The sequence below is a fragment of the Andrena cerasifolii genome, chromosome 1, assembly GCF_050908995.1.
Source record: "Andrena cerasifolii isolate SP2316 chromosome 1, iyAndCera1_principal, whole genome shotgun sequence".
In the NCBI taxonomy this organism is placed as follows: Eukaryota; Metazoa; Arthropoda; class Insecta; order Hymenoptera; family Andrenidae; genus Andrena; species Andrena cerasifolii.
In genome coordinates this window covers 7131006-7146695 of record NC_135118.1, presented here as the reverse complement: position 1 = coordinate 7146695, position 15690 = coordinate 7131006, and the positions used below count along the sequence as shown (strand labels likewise).

General features: G+C 45.8%; 1 protein-coding gene across 1 annotated transcript in view; it reads left to right on the top strand.

Annotated features, from left to right (window-relative positions):
- LOC143376470 (discoidin domain-containing receptor 2) overlaps window positions 1-15690 on the top strand; it is a 165017-nt gene that overhangs the window by 115222 nt on the left and 34105 nt on the right. Inside the window, exon 7 of the mRNA XM_076826870.1 lies at window positions 7033-7240. Coding sequence (XP_076682985.1) covers window positions 7033-7240 — 208 coding nt within the window. The remainder of the gene's footprint in view (window positions 1-7032; window positions 7241-15690) is intronic.

Below are 15690 nucleotides of genomic sequence, written 5' to 3'. Positions count from 1 at the left end.
ACGGACGCATCGGGACGATTGAAAGGCTGTCATAAAATTTACGCCGCGAACGAAACTCGCCCACTTGTCCCGCGACAGTGGGGATTACGCGGCCCGGTTTGATAGAAGAGTGACTGTTAAGCGCAGAGGGCGAAAGCGCGCTCGCGGACACCGTGCGACGAACTATAAACGATAGCCCGCTCTTTGACGCGGCAGGGTGGCTTTATGAAAACGTATCCTTCGTGCCCTCTTCGTGGCCGGCCTCCGAAACAGAGGCAACGCCGAGCGCGGCCGATCGTTCTACAGATTCCCTTCCGCGTCGCCAGGTTTTATATACAGACAGTGACCCCGACGGTGTCGGAGGTTCGCAAGCTCATAAACCGGAACCCACGGCACAATGGCTCTGTCGGGGCTTTGCCCGTGGCGCATCTTTGATATCCAAATAACATTTTCCCCTTCGACGGAAGCAGCCAGCGAAACACGCCCGGTTCTACGGGGCGATAATAGACTGCGATACGAAACGTCACCCTTCCCCCGGCGACGAAACGGCCCGTCCTGCGCGCTTCGCCATACCGCTGCCAAAAGGGGCGGCTACGTGGCCCTCGTGGATAAAAAGGAAACGTTGGAGACGAGATGGGACGAAATTAGCTACGGCGGGCTGCGAAAGGAGCCGAGGATCGTCGGGTTCGTAATTGCACCGAGTTTTTTAGGATCTTGAGAAGCAGCAACGATATTTCTTTCGACCCTTTTAAGAAGGAGGCTTCTCGGTGGTTAGATTGATTTGTGTTCCATCAAGTGTGGGACTACTTGTTGCGAAGATAAAGACGAACGAGGTCAGGTTCCTGGTCGTATTTACCCACCCGTGAGCTTAATGACCCTGATGAATAAAAGCTAAGCAATACCTTAGAAGCAATTCCTTATTAGCAAAATCAGTTGCTTCAAAAGCAATTACTTATTAGCAAAAGAGGAATTTCTTATTTTCATATGAATAAAAATCATAAGAAATTGCTGGCTTTGCTAAGCCGTGTAAGTAAATGGTAGCTGTGACTGCTGGTTACGTTTTCACTCTCTCTTGGGCGCCGCTGCTCGCTCGCGTTCAGTGCTCGTCACTCGCCTCTGCAGAACAGGAGTGAGCAGGGTTGCCATGAAATATTTTGATAGACAAAAGCATTTATTTGCCCATTAATCATGTCGGACAGCAGTGTTGACAGCGAGGAATCAGATAATTCGCCGCTACTCATGTGCCTATAACTTCGCGAAATTTTCCAATTTCAAAAATGAAATAAAAGAAAATCGATTTTTACACTGAAACCTTAATCGCTTCACGGGTTAAGAACAACCCATTTTTTATTCACCGATATTCTAAGCCCTGCTTGGTCAATCCATTCGAAGGGGAAGAAGGAAACCCTTTATGTAAAGATTCGCGCCGGTGACGCTCCGCAGTGGATAGAGAGCGCCCGTCGCGCGGCAAGTTTCCGTCGAATAAAAGGCCACGGCATCTCAGGCATAAGTAACAAGATCACTCCGCGATCTGCTTGTATACTCGGGGAATGTTTGACATTGCAATTTAATAAACGTAACGACCGAGACGTCTGCGAACGAATTTACTTAGCCGGAGTCTCCTCGTCCCCGGAGCGAATAAATGAAAACCGGGGAAGTCAGCGCGCTGCGTCCGATAAGATCTTCCGCTGCGCTCCTGACAGTGTGCAAACACTTTTCCTCCCCGTATAAGGACCGACTCCTCTCCCCTGCCCCCTCCCCTCCGCCCCTTTGCAACTCGTCAAAGTGCATAAATTTCCGTGATTGCATCCCGGCCCCGATGCAAAGGTCCTCGAACGCCTCCAGCTGCTCCCGTGTCAATTTTATTTACGAATGCTCTTTCCTACGGGCTCCATTTCAATTTCGTCCATGGACGAGCTCCCTTTGATCCGTTCGCTCGCCGGTGAACGGGAACGCGCGTCCTCTATCCGGCATAATGCATAAGACTCGATGGCCGCACGGTTAATAGCCAAAATGAGGCGCGCGCGTACGCCATTCCATTTTCCCGGGAGTCGAATTCAATTTGGGCCATTCGTGATTTTTTAACGCGCCCCGCGCGCAAAGTATTTCCGATTAAAGCGACGGCACGGCGGGCCTGCTAATTGCCGCGTTTCCGAGGCGCAGTGGAAACAAAACGGAGAACTGCCGCGATGCTGGATCGAGTATCATGCCTCGTTCTTCCGGCAAAAATATTAGTTAACTTGCTGTTGTACTGTGTGAAGTAACTCTTAACTCTGAATGGCTCGCTACCTTTTTATTCAACGATCAGTATTTATAACTGTTCCATTAGAAAATAGAGAATAACGATTTACAGATGACTTCGCGAGTTATTTCGAGTTAAGGTGGATGGATCGACCTGTACACGCGGGAGGAATCCGCTTCGGCCTCTCGTATATTACAGATTAACCATTCCGTCGTGCTCCCAACGAGCGATTAACGCGAGCGGACGCGGCGTCGCGCGGTGACGAAAGACCAGAAGCGAGCCGACGCGAAGGGAGACACGGCGACGGGAGGAAATGTAACCGACGGTGGTGGGACCGTCGCGAAAGCGTTTTAAAGCGTTTACACACACGCTCGCCTCCGTTGTTAGCTCGCCCGGTGGAACGAAGTAACGTCGCTCTTTGAGGGTAAGTCTCTGTTTGCACGCGGGGGCCGCAGCGACGGTTGCCGCAACGAAACCATTCCCCCGGCTGGGGGGGAAAAAAGCCTGGCTTCTCCGAAAGCTCCATTTCTCTCCGCTGAACCGTACTGTAAAAAAGGGATTTACTTCCAGATCAGTTATTGCGCTTCATCCGGTATATTATATCGGATAAGCCGGGGCTGTTCCGTCTCTCTATCTCTCCCCCCCGTGCATCTGACTCCTGGCGAGCCGGTGTGCACACTGCACGCACGCTTTTGCCTCTACACTTGTCCCCCGGGTTTCGATTGAATATGGCCTGCTGCCCGAGAGGACTCTCGTCGACACGCCGAGGAAACGGGATAGACGAGCGAGCGAGTTTTACGACGGCCCACCACCTACGCGACCGAGCGATATACAGGGTGTAAGTGTGTCGCGGACTAATATGCCTGGAACTGAACGGCATACGGAACTTGAGTCTCTGAAGAATTGGCTAGTTTTGAAGGGGGTCATATAATAGGGCTTATTTTCTTCTAGGTGGAAGTATGCTTGCTGTAGATAAGATTTTTCTGTAATGTCAACGTATATTTCTGAGGATCTAAGGTTGTAGCGTCTGTTCTGCCGATTAAAATGAGTATACACAGTGGGGGTGGTAATGGAAAAGTAATAGTGGAGAAGTTTTGGTTTAGGCGCTTGGTCTATGTCTGACCGCGCGCTGGGTGTTTCTACTTGCCTGCCTGACTTGGTAAGAGGCCGTCCTTAAATTACGTAACGGTAATTTTGGCGATTTCTTACCTACTTCCTCTAAAAGTATGAGAATTTTTATGATTTTATATTCCACCCCTTCCTTACCTAATATTTTTTATATTGAAATTTTTCAGTTATTAAAATTCTTTTGTAGGTTTATATAATTAATTTAAGTAACTCAGTTTTAAGCTACTCATATGGAAAATTAGGTTAAAAAATATTACGTAAGACGTTACCTGTCTCTTTCTCTCCCCCTGTAAGAAAACGTAAGAAATTTGCTACGCCCCCAAAACTTTAGTAGGGGAGACCGGGGCTAAAAGTTCCGATTTCGATAAAACATAAAAAATGACTGGAGAATAATGTAGTTATTCTCTTCACTATTGACTAATTTCTTGTTAGATTTATTATATTTTTTTATTTTAAGCTTGTATTTAATATATTGTAATAGGTTTTCCATAGAAAGTAATTTATTTGTGACTGATCGAAGCGGAACTTCTTACCCCTATATGGGACAAGTTGTTATCGCATTGGGGCAAGTCGTTACTAAGATATAAGAGTTGCATTTTAATGAAATATTTAATTTTCTAATGAAATAAAACAGAATTTTATTAATAATGTTTATTTATGAAGGTTCGGACCAACAAAAATGTATTATATTTAAAAGAAAACCAAAACGATATAATAACCATAAATATTATCTCTGATATAAAAACTATAATCTACTAATCAGTCTTACATTCAACTGTATGTAGGTACCTACTTATTGAGATTTGTACTTGTAGCCTACTGTGGACTCTTGTCCACATTGTATTATTTTAATAAATCTCGATAGAATCATGTGGTAGATATTGAATTCTCTACCGACAGTTTTTATTTATCTTTACGCATAACGTCTCTTTCCGCCTTTCATTCATATGTTCGCATCTTAAAGCACAGCAGAAACAATTTATACATTTGCGGCGCGGCAAGCTTTTACGGTAACGACATGCCCCAAGTCACGGTATCAACTAGCCCCTACCGACACATGTAGCAATTTCAAAGACTATTCTGCTTATACATATATTCAAACGATAAACACTATTACACCATGTTCTTAAATGTCATTTGATCCATAAGAACGAATCAATCTATAATATCGACGTTAAATAATTGAAATAGACCAAAAAATAGTGATAGAAAAAAATTTACTTATCTGGTACGCGACTAATAGGTCCTTAGTTACAACCACACGATTCGCTGTCGCGGACGCTATTAACCCTTAACTGGTATCTTGGGGTCGCACATGACCCCAGGCACGCAAAGTTCGCTGCAAAATTGTTGGTTGTCTAAGCTTGTAAACTGTTTTTCTAATGAATTTTATAATAATAGTTTAACTTTCTAGGTTTCTATTATTTTACACATTACCTAAGAACAAAATATTCATAGATGTTGATTCAGGGTCGACTTTACAAATTTCTGTGTCCTTTTTTATTTGGGGTCTGCCACGACCCCAGTGTACCAGCCACGTTTGCCAAAAACAGTATACCAGTTAAGGGTTAAAGTGGGCGACAGAGTGGCGTGATCAACTCACACGGAAAAAATAATTTAAAGTACAACGCTCTTTTTATTTTCAAGATAGAGCCGTCGGAACCACTTACCCCCGGAACTTTTAGCCCCAGTCTCTCCTACGTAATTTAAAGCTCACCTCTAAGGGAATCGCTTTCTCGCTCCTCACTTATTATTTTTCTATCAGAATCCTCGATCAGATCATAATTAATTGTACCTTGATCGTTATCAAGATCAGACTGTATTACCTTGACATTGTCGTTTCAGTCGTCAAGAAATGGGCCACAAACTTAGACAATTTAAAATCAAAATTGCACCGTTCCGAAAAGCTCGAATGATCTTGATGTAACCTGTACATTTCTATTACACTCCGTGCCACTGTTATAACGCGAAACACTTTTAATTCCACACCCTGTATACACGGGGCGCATCGATGGCATCGGATAAACGCCTCTCCCGTCACCGGGATATCGTTTCCGACTCCCATCGGGCCTGAAACGAATCTTTCGTAATTGGATTTACATGACGCGAATTACGATAACGAGATCTTCGGGAGCCGATCCGAGCGGGGAGGATGGATCCGCTGCAGATGTTGCCGCGCGGTTGCGACAACGACGTTATCGACTCCCGACTTTCGTGGCCCGCAGCCCACCGAAAGGAAGTTTTCTTTCGCGATGTCGGATAATTTGATAACTCGCGGAAGCGTCGAGTATTTGATCGGCGAAACGGATCGCGGTGGATCGGCGTTCGCCGGAGTAGAAGCACGGGACTTTTTTATCCACTTTAGGAAGTCGCTGAATCAGATCGCGCTGCTGGTTCTGTGTTTTGGATCCCGCTATTAGATTTTGGAGCATAGAAGTGCAAGCTAACGCGTGCATCTGTTGTAATTTAAATTCGTCGGTGTTTGCCAATGCTTCTTGTTATAAACTCAACTTGATGCCTTCTATCAAAGCGGTACGCCACGGCGCCGCCACTCTTATCACGTCGGTGACAGCTTTCAACTTCCATCGAAGCACGTGATGGTCCTTCGTAGGATGCTGCGTGTATAAAAGAAGGCGAAGAAACGTGGACCGTAAAATGCCGAAGCCGAGACGACCAGGCGAGACTATACGGGCGCAACCTCGATACACTACCCTCGCTAAGTAAAGCCTTTTGCGACCTCGGATAATATCTCTGATTTATGATCAGATCATATACCCTATCGAACTTCGGGGACGCATTAAACTTTTATAACATCCTCAGAAGTCGCGCGACTTTCGTTTCCCCGGCCGCGGAGGCCGTATCTTACTTCGTTCCTAAATCTTCTTCGGCGAGCTCGGGCTTTCGACTCGACTCTATCCATCAACGTCATACTTCGTCTGCTTTATTTCGTCTATACGCGAGCTTTTATTTAGGCCTCCCGGATGCGTTTTAACGCTGCCCCGATCAATCTCCCCAGCCCGCCGCGTGTATAATAAAAATGGGCATTTGTTTTACTCTCTTCTATCGTGATACGCAGATGCCGGATCTGTTTCTTACTACCTGAGCCGTTTTATTCTCTTCCACGTCGAAGCCGCTATACAACGGATACGCTCGCTCGCCACGCTGCGAGCCCTTGCCATTCTTACTCTACTTGAAACTACCTCGGAGGAAGCGAAACCCTCCAGATTACTATAAAAGTCAACTAAGATTGAAGAAGTTGTGGGGAGCATGAAAGGCGCGGGGTCTTCAGGTAAGAGGGCTGCGATAATCACAAGCCACTTACCCCAGATTCTCCTAATCAAAAGGACAGGGGCGGCTTTGGAGATTTCGCGCACCTGCGCTAACAAGTGTCTGCCGCCTGAATCAAGTATCGTCAAATATTTGAAGTCGAAAGGGGTGAGGCAATTTGAAAATTATTTCAATGTGACAACTGAAATATCAGTTATCGCTAATTTGCTGGATCAAAGAAAAGTACCATTTCTAAAGCTATCTCAGCCTCTGTGTTTCAACAATTTTCAATTTCTTTCGGCGATAATTTGCCGCGTCCGAACTTTTGCCGCCCCAGGCTGCACCTACAGATTTTTCCTTTGAAATCTACCTTGTCGATTATAAAATCTGACGCACCCCTCGACCTTGTGTTACAGGTGTTCTCTCAAGTGGACATATTGTTCAGCATCGGTGGCAAATACTACACGGGCGAGCCGATCACGTACACCTACATGGAGGACAAGATATTCGAGTCATCGCGGAACATCACCATCAAGCTCCACCATCGCGTCGGCAAGTACGTGAAGCTGAGGCTCCACTTCTCGGACAGGTGGATCATGATCAGCGAGGTGACCTTCGACTCCGGTGAGCAAACGGAACCAACCTATTCTATTCAAACTACTGCCAATCGTACGAGAAATATTGGATCCGCCGGCTCCTTTCAAAGACAGAACGAATATGCGGCGCGCGAGATTCTTTTATGATATACTGCGCGATCTCTGTCGAGTCGTTTCAATCGCGATTGTAAAGCACCGAGCGATAAAACGAACATACAGATAGGTTTGAGGAATCGTGGATGAAAATCGCTACGCGAAGACGTGTATCTCCGTGACATGGAAAAATAGTAATCGAAAGGAAATACGAGGGGAAATGCAGACTAGTCCCTGGCATGTGGAATTTTAATAATTTCCGCCGGAGAGTTTATCTTGCAAGTCTTTGTCCGAGAGCAAATTTTGTTCTTATCCCGAGTTCAAGCGTTCCTATGACGAGGGAGGTACCATATCTAGGGCGAAGCATCTGATTCAAACTTACAATTAACACGGTAATTTCTGCCGATGACGCAAAATCGTTTCGCGGCTCTTCGCCCGGGGGGGGGGGGATGCGTTTCTTTTTGTATTAATCCCGATCGTTTGGTTCCGATTTGACGTGGCCGGTCTGTACCGCGATCCTGCGCCACCCCACTTTTCAACCCCTCTCTCCCAGGTCCAGCGATCTGACAGCTCGGCTACCGACTGTCAATCATCGAAAAATAAACCCTGCACCCCCGAGTGTATAAATTGATACACGGTAATTGACAACGGCTTATTATATATCTGTCAGTCGAGCGATTTCGATTAAGTCGTCGCAGCATCCGCGAATAAAGCGGATTCGCCCATCGATCGCGCGCGGACGGTCGCAGCGCAAATCGAGTCTCCAACCCGCTGGTCGTCGCGTGTTTTATTATTCCCTTTCTCCCTTGCTTTTCCTTTTTTTCTCTCTTTTGCCGCCGACTCTCCATATTTCCTTTCCACGCGAGCGGAGAGCCACGGCTCGATGCGAGGTAACGTTCTGTTTCAATAGAATTCAACTTGTCCGCATTCTCGACGGGGGCGGAGGAGGAAAGCGGGGCGGAGGTATGACGTCGCGAACGTTAGACACGGGGTGGCGCTTTATCAACGGTGATATAAAATCGCGGGGGGCACGTCGAACGTCGCGCGACCTGAGTGCCCTCGATCCTCTTGACTGAATATAAGTTCCCAGCGATTCGAATGGAAATCGTTTCCTTGTGCCGAGTTTAGCCGTATTTACGGACGACTCCCCGCCCGGGTCCGCTCCCCAGCAAAGAGGACTTATAATGGGAAAGAGACAGAGGACCGGGTACTTTGATTTTTACCGTCGGAATATTAATACTCCACCGAGTGCTTATTTTCTTTGGTAATGCGTCCGAGGCGAGCGGTGCGCTGTTGTATACTTCGCCCGTTAAATCGACTCTTCGGTTTTGTCTTGCGGGCGAATTAGTTCGCTTCTTCCGAGCGATTGCGTCGACCGTCCAGCCACAGGAAGGAAATCCAATTAATTCGAAGATGACGTACGAAACCTCGAATGGGAGGAGGAGTGGCGAGATAGAGCTGCACGACCTTTGGCCGGGGTGGAAAGCCCGCGCGCAACAAGACCGAAACGCGACGGAACTCTTCGTTTCCGAGCGAGCGGCCACGGGCACTGTGGAGAAAAAGATTCTTTGTCAACCGTACCGAGGAATTAAACGCGAGCGGTGCTCCAGTCGCCGAACAATCGAGCCGGGGTAGTCCCCCTCGTAAACCGTGTCACGAAACTCGACTTCCGAGCTTTATCATTTAAACCGAGGATACCCCTAAACAGGCATCAAAGACGCTCCTGGAGCGGAAGAATTGATGCCCGGAAAAAAGGAACGCGCGGATCGCTCTCGGGCACAGAATGGGCTGACCTGCATGGCGCGGGACAGTCATCCGCGTATTGTGTCGAACGATTCGCGTCTCTCTGCTTCTTTTCTCTGTCTCTAATTAAACGCATGGAGCTGTGAACCTAGGATGACGTATCGCGAGACGACTGACGATAGCAAGACGTCTCGGTGTTGTGCAAGGTATTCGAGCACAAAGGGCTCTTTGTCAGGGAGATTTGTCGAGCTAACAACGGCCTCGTAAAGTGGGCATGAAAACTTCTCCAGTCCTTGTTCCGCCGTCCGCTGTATTTTTTTTTTTTTCATCTCAAAGGATGCACATGGAGATGTACCCGGAATTATTTCCACGCCGAGGAAATACCTGGAAAACGGTGGATCGATGCGTTGGATCGTGAATGTTGTCGGGTGCCTCTTTATCGATTCAGGTGCGAATTGTTAAGGTGCGAATCCACCATGAGGTTTTACACGAGACGTTTCTATCACGAGACACAAATCTGAGCAACGACGAAATGTAAATAATTCTCGTGAGTCTAATTTCGTGAAACTAATCACAAAATAATTAAGAAATAATTGAGCCGTTTATTTTGAAAGTGGCCTAAGTCCATTTATCTTCAAATCGAGATATTTAAGGGTTTGCGTTTCAATGAATTTAAAAATATACGTATAGGATACTGATGAGTCATACTGCTTAAGTGTATCTAAGGATGTTAAATTTATAGTTCCTATTAAAATAGTGGCAATTATTAAGCGAATAATATGCGTTTTCTTATCAAGAATGGAGTTAGGCCATTTCCAAAATTAACAACCAGATTCATTATAAAATTTGAAGGTGCCCAAGTCCATTCAACATAATTTAAGATGCTTCAAATTGATTTTGTTAAAATCTCCCAAACCCCAAAACTTCTCAAAATATTATTTCTTTCTTCTTCATCGTAATTTTTTGTGCAAGCATTCCGACAACGGCAATCTTTGTTTTCGAAATTTTTTTCAGGTACAATATTTCCGGTTTGAGTACAATATCTTTTTCCTGAATTCCGTTTAATCTTTCGCACTTTTTGGATGTATGATTCATCAATCTCTTCTCCATTGTTAATCGTATCTTCATCCCCTGAAGACGAGTATTGTTCTATAATTCTGTTTCGTTTTCGATTTTTTTTTAAATCATTAGTTACTATTTCTTCTTCACTATCTGAACTAAATAGTCTTGTTCTGTTCTTCCCCATGGGTGAAATAATTTCTAAAATTTAATATTAAATTTTAAGTTTTATATTAATTAAATGTAGTGGTTATTCAACTAACGCAATTGTCCAAAAACTGAGGTCAACTTGTAAATACTAATTAATTAAAATTACCTTCATCACTGCTTTCTAACATTATCAATAGTAAATATCTTGATTTAAGTATAAATGGAGTTAGGCCACTTTCACACTACACGGTTCGATTATTGAACTAACTCTGAAAACTTATGTGTCAAGAATTATCGTATTTGCTCGGATTATAAGCAACCTGAAATGCTTTACTGCTAAATAACATAAAGTTGTACATGTAACCATGGTAACCGGAAAAAAATTGAAAAATGGAGTTAGGCCATTTTCAAAATAAACGGCTCAATTAAATAATTGTTTTTGCCTCGTCCTGGATTTGCACCTTTAGGGAGTGATGCGTTACTTTTACTCTCGGCGAAATTGTGAAAGAGCCATTGAATTTGGGGGACGAAGCAACCTCCGCTAAGTGGAATCGCACCCCCTCGGCACGAACTAATAAAGGATTAATTATTAGGATTTGCCGGGCGAAAGTGAATGATCTGGGAAGCGAAGGCTACAGGAGGACCCCCCGTATTCGGGTTTCATCCTTTCGTGTCGTTGCTCAATGGAAGCCTGTCGAAACTGTTCCTCCGCGCAGGTGAACAAATCACTGCCGCGGCGAAACGAATTTCGAAAGGATTCGTCGATTAATGCGAGAGAGAGAGAGAGGGGGGGAAGTTGACTGAAAGGGGCGATGGGGTCTTTGTGAGCCTCGAAACAGGAGCTTTCGCAGCGGGCTGTTGCTAATGACGCGTCAGCCCGACTACTTTATTTCAACAACTTCGCCACCCCTTTGGAACCAGCAGCAAACCCTTTCTCCAAGCCCTTCGCCGAATCGGCCCTCCCCTCTAGACAGATAATTTCATACGGATCTCATTCGCGTGCTCTGCGTGAAATTCATGCTCGTTGATCCAGCCTCCGCTCATTTATCTCGAACGGAGAGGAGAGCTAGACAAAGGGGTGCAGGAGCAGGAAATAATATCAACGAAGAAAAATGACCCGGTCCGACGACACACCCCACAAACGCGACCGCTCTGTGACTGATGTTCGCGAAACATAATTCTTGTCTACGAAATAAGAAGGCTGATCGCTGATGGCAATTGATCACTGGTTACAAGTTCAAATAGGGTAAAAGCGGGAGAGACGCCATACTTTTTGTATAAAGGAGTAATAAATTAAAAAAAATGCAATATAATTAAATCATTTCTTTGTTATTTGAACGGTACACTAATATTATATAGTGTAATCACAATGATTTTGTCTTTCGTCAGAAAAATAAGAAAAGTGGATAATAAAAAATATAAGTCCGCAAAGAGCCATCTCTCCCACATGGTGTGGGACAGGCGCCATACAGCTAAAAAATACTTAGGTATTAACCGAGATAGCAAAATATACTTTAAATGGGCTAAGAACAAAGAAAACAACATATTAAAACCACTTCTTACCTTGCTGTGGCTTTGTCTTTTGTTCAACATTCACTGAAACCGCATTCACACAAAACTTTCCTCAAACAAATTACGCACTACATAAATCTTCCCTTCATAAATACGTCGCCCTCGAGCGCAGCCGAACAGGCACTGACAATTTCACTGCTGCCGTCTATGAGTAGTTAAGCACAGTGAGAAATATAGGCGTCTCTTTCCTAAATACTGAGCTCGCGAAGGTGTGGCGTCTCTCCTCCTATGGCGTCTCTCCCCCTTTCACCTTACGTACATTTCTGCGCATCGAAAGCAAAAGATGTGTAAGTACATGTTGAACTTGGCCTAGCCGCCACCGATTTCACAGGAGAATTAATCCTGAAGATCGAGAAGTGGCACGCGAAAGGACGTCTCGAGGCGTCTCGATAAGAATGTCAAGGCGAGAACGTGCCCTTCGGAGCTCGGCAGTGCTCGAAGCAGCCCCCGTCGACGGCTAAAGGGATTCGTTAAAAAGTTTATCGACAGTTCCAGCCGTTTGTTTCCTCGCAATTTCTTTGAAGACAATGGTTCGATCTGCAGCTCGGTAAGCACGTCTGGCAGAGAGAAGAGGAAGAGCAGGCGGAGGGAAAAAAATAATGGATGCACCCGGTAGGTCCGATTCTTTCAGCCTCTATCCGTTGCTCGCGGAAGGTCCTGCAGGGATTTCGCTGTTCCTTCTTGTTCTCCTCGGCGAGTAGACATAATTGGACAGGGAAATACGAGAAGCCGGGCGCGGATCTGCTTGCCCAGGTGGATGGCCCCTTCTCCCCTCCGCCTCCACGGTTACACCGTGGCTGTCGTAAAAATGATTCACCGCCGTAGGATCGCTCATCCCATTCTGTTCCTTAAATATTCAAAATATCGTGTCCCTCCGCTGATATATCGCGAGCACTTTACCTCGCGTCAGGCGGCGCTGCGCCAGCCATCCTCGCGATACCGCCCCCCGGCGTCTGGCCCCAAGATTCCACGCCGGATACTCCATTATTAATTGACAAAGAGGAACGGAAAGGGCCGCCGAAAAATTTACCTAAACTTATCTCGTTAATAATACCATTACGGTGCCGCTGCTCGGCGAGATTAAATCGCGGGTGCGCGAATGAAAAAGCTTGCAAATAAGGGGGGAAATTTATCGCGGCCTTCCCCGCCTCGTAATCCAGGTCCTGAGAGTTTTATTAGTTACTTATTAAGCAGTCACTTATTAAGACTGAAAAATTTGTAGAACTCTTCGCGGGCCAGTAGAATGTGAATTCTTGTACCCCGCAATGTTTCGAATGGGAAACCCTTGCGATTGAAATCAAGCCACTCGAGCTTTCGCAATGCTGGAAAGAAATAATCGATTAGTCAATGCCCTGGACACGTGAAAGAGAAACATCCACGCTTGATACCCAGTTAATATTAAACGCCCAGGAGTACCTATCGTAATTAGTATTCCGCGGTTCCGATACATTCTACCGGCAATGATCGCGCGGTCGCTATTGAAACCGCGAAGCTCGGGCGATAAGCACCGACGAGGGAACGGGCGAGCGTTTTGCTCGACAATGGCCGCGATAACGGGGACTAAATAAAGGTAAAACGAGGGCGGACGTATTAAGGGAACGATTGGCGGCGACATCTGACGTGCTTGAAGCACCGGAAGCATCCCTTTCGCCAGACAATTCCACGGTGCTGGGTTCACAATGGTGGCCGTTCGATTAAGCTTGCACGGTTGGAAACGGGGTCGCGGCAGAAACGAACTTCGCGGCTCCATTTCCGTTCCGAGCGGTAAATCAAAGCGTTTTAAAATTGCCCAGCCACTTTTTCCTCGCCACCTCTCGTGCCTCGGCGCGCGGGCGCGCCGAGCCACCGAGATCAAGGAGCGCATTAGTTGCATTTGACGTCGAGCGTCAGCTGCATGTGCACCGCCCTCGCGCATCTGGCTGTCCTCGTCGCGGTTAACGCTGGAGGAGAAGCGACGGAGCGCCTTGAAGAACAGAGGGAGAGGGAGGCAAAGAGGGTTACAAAACCGGCGGAGGAAACCGCGGGGACGAATGAAACGAGACTTCTTACCGAACTGCTTTCCGTTGCCCCGTTTCTTTTATTGATTTTATTTTCATTCCTGCCCGAGGAAAGGCATCCCGTTGCATCTCTCTGTGCGCGCGATGATTTATACGCGGAAGATCCACCTACGTAAGTTATGGCCCACCCTTGTCGCAATCGCGCTGCATCCTGATCCGATCGTAAATCTGGCCCACCACTGTACGACGGCGGGCGCATGCAGCCACGGGAGAGCGACTCTGTTATTGTTTTGATGGCGAAATAATCGCGAGGCCTGCCGGGGGGATACGCTATAATTAAACGGGAATTCGGTATCGCGAGGCGGGCAGCCACTTTGGAAAATATTTAGTCGGTGCTGCAGTAATATACGGCGGACTCTCGAATTCTATTTCGAGGTGTGCACGGACGCGCGATCCCTTTCGTTCTCGCCGAGCTAAATCGCGCTGGCCCCTGATGGAAGTTCCTTCAATCGCGGACGTTAACCTGCGTTTCGGGAACATAGTGGGGTTACCGGAAAGGTTCGATGAGGAATAATACCACTGGTTAAGAATTTCGGTATCTTCTGCTTCGTTTACTTTTCTCTTTTGTAGTTCCACGCTTTCATCGATACTCTGGACAGAATAATTGAGGACCTCGCAGGGGTGCACCTCCATTCTTTACAGTCTTTGAGTTACGACGTGTAATATACGAAAACAAAAATGAGCGATCTATCGCAAATGAATAAAGATATTAATATCAATAAAAAGAGAACACTAATTATTGATAAATATATATTTTCACATAATAAATAGTAGTTATTGGGTTGATAAGTTTTTTTTTCTATTTTTGGCAAAAATTATTCTAAAATATTAACATTAATGTAATATTAAAATTAGTCGAAGCAATAATTTCATAAACAATTATTTCTAATTCACTCGAAATTGATAAAGATGGAGCTGCACCCCTCTCGCTGCAAGCTGCTCAATTCGTGTATGACAAAGTCCACCGCTTCGTCCAAATCGGAGTCTTAAGGCATCAAACATCACCGAAACTTTCTTACTTAGGTTGAAGCCGTTCTATAAAACAGGTCAATCCGCTATTGTATTCCTACATGAAATATGTATTTCTTTTGTCAGAGTAGCGCGGTCCATTCTCCCGAACTGTCCGCGGACCTGATCGAGTAGTGGACTGGCAGTGTGTTCACTGGAGTCCACTCAGCGTGCAACATGGGCGCCGGGCACGTTTATTCCGCGCTTTTTCACATAAGGAAAAAAAAAATCGCTCGATCAATACAAGCACGCCCGTGTGTAACGAGCGCGGCTGTATAAAGAATTTAATTGGGAACTCAATCCCGGCTATGACACTCAGAGTCGTTTGCACGCGTGACCGTGACAAGAGTTTAATTGTGCCGTGCGAACGGAAACATTGTTTAACGCGTTGATTAGCACGCCATACGCGAGACGTTTTAATTTGAATCGCGTCCGTTGCCACAAGTGTCAATCGACATGGGTGAACGCTCCTTGAGAGCCATCTTCGCGACAGAATCGAGAATTACCCGACAGGTGCTTCATCCAAAACAGACAATTAGTCACAATTGGTCCATTCCCATTTTCATTAAATCGCTAAAGAGCACGTGGACCATGTTATCAACAGTTCCTCCACCTTCTATCTTCTGAATTATAAAACTACTTAAGGGGGTATACCCGTTTGAACCCTCGGAAAATGTATACATTTTGTGGATTTTTTTACAAGTCAACGGTTTGATGCAGATTTCCCGTTTTTTAACTATGTTTACATAGTATTATGAACTACTTATAAAAAAAATTTCAGTTAAAAAACTATTGT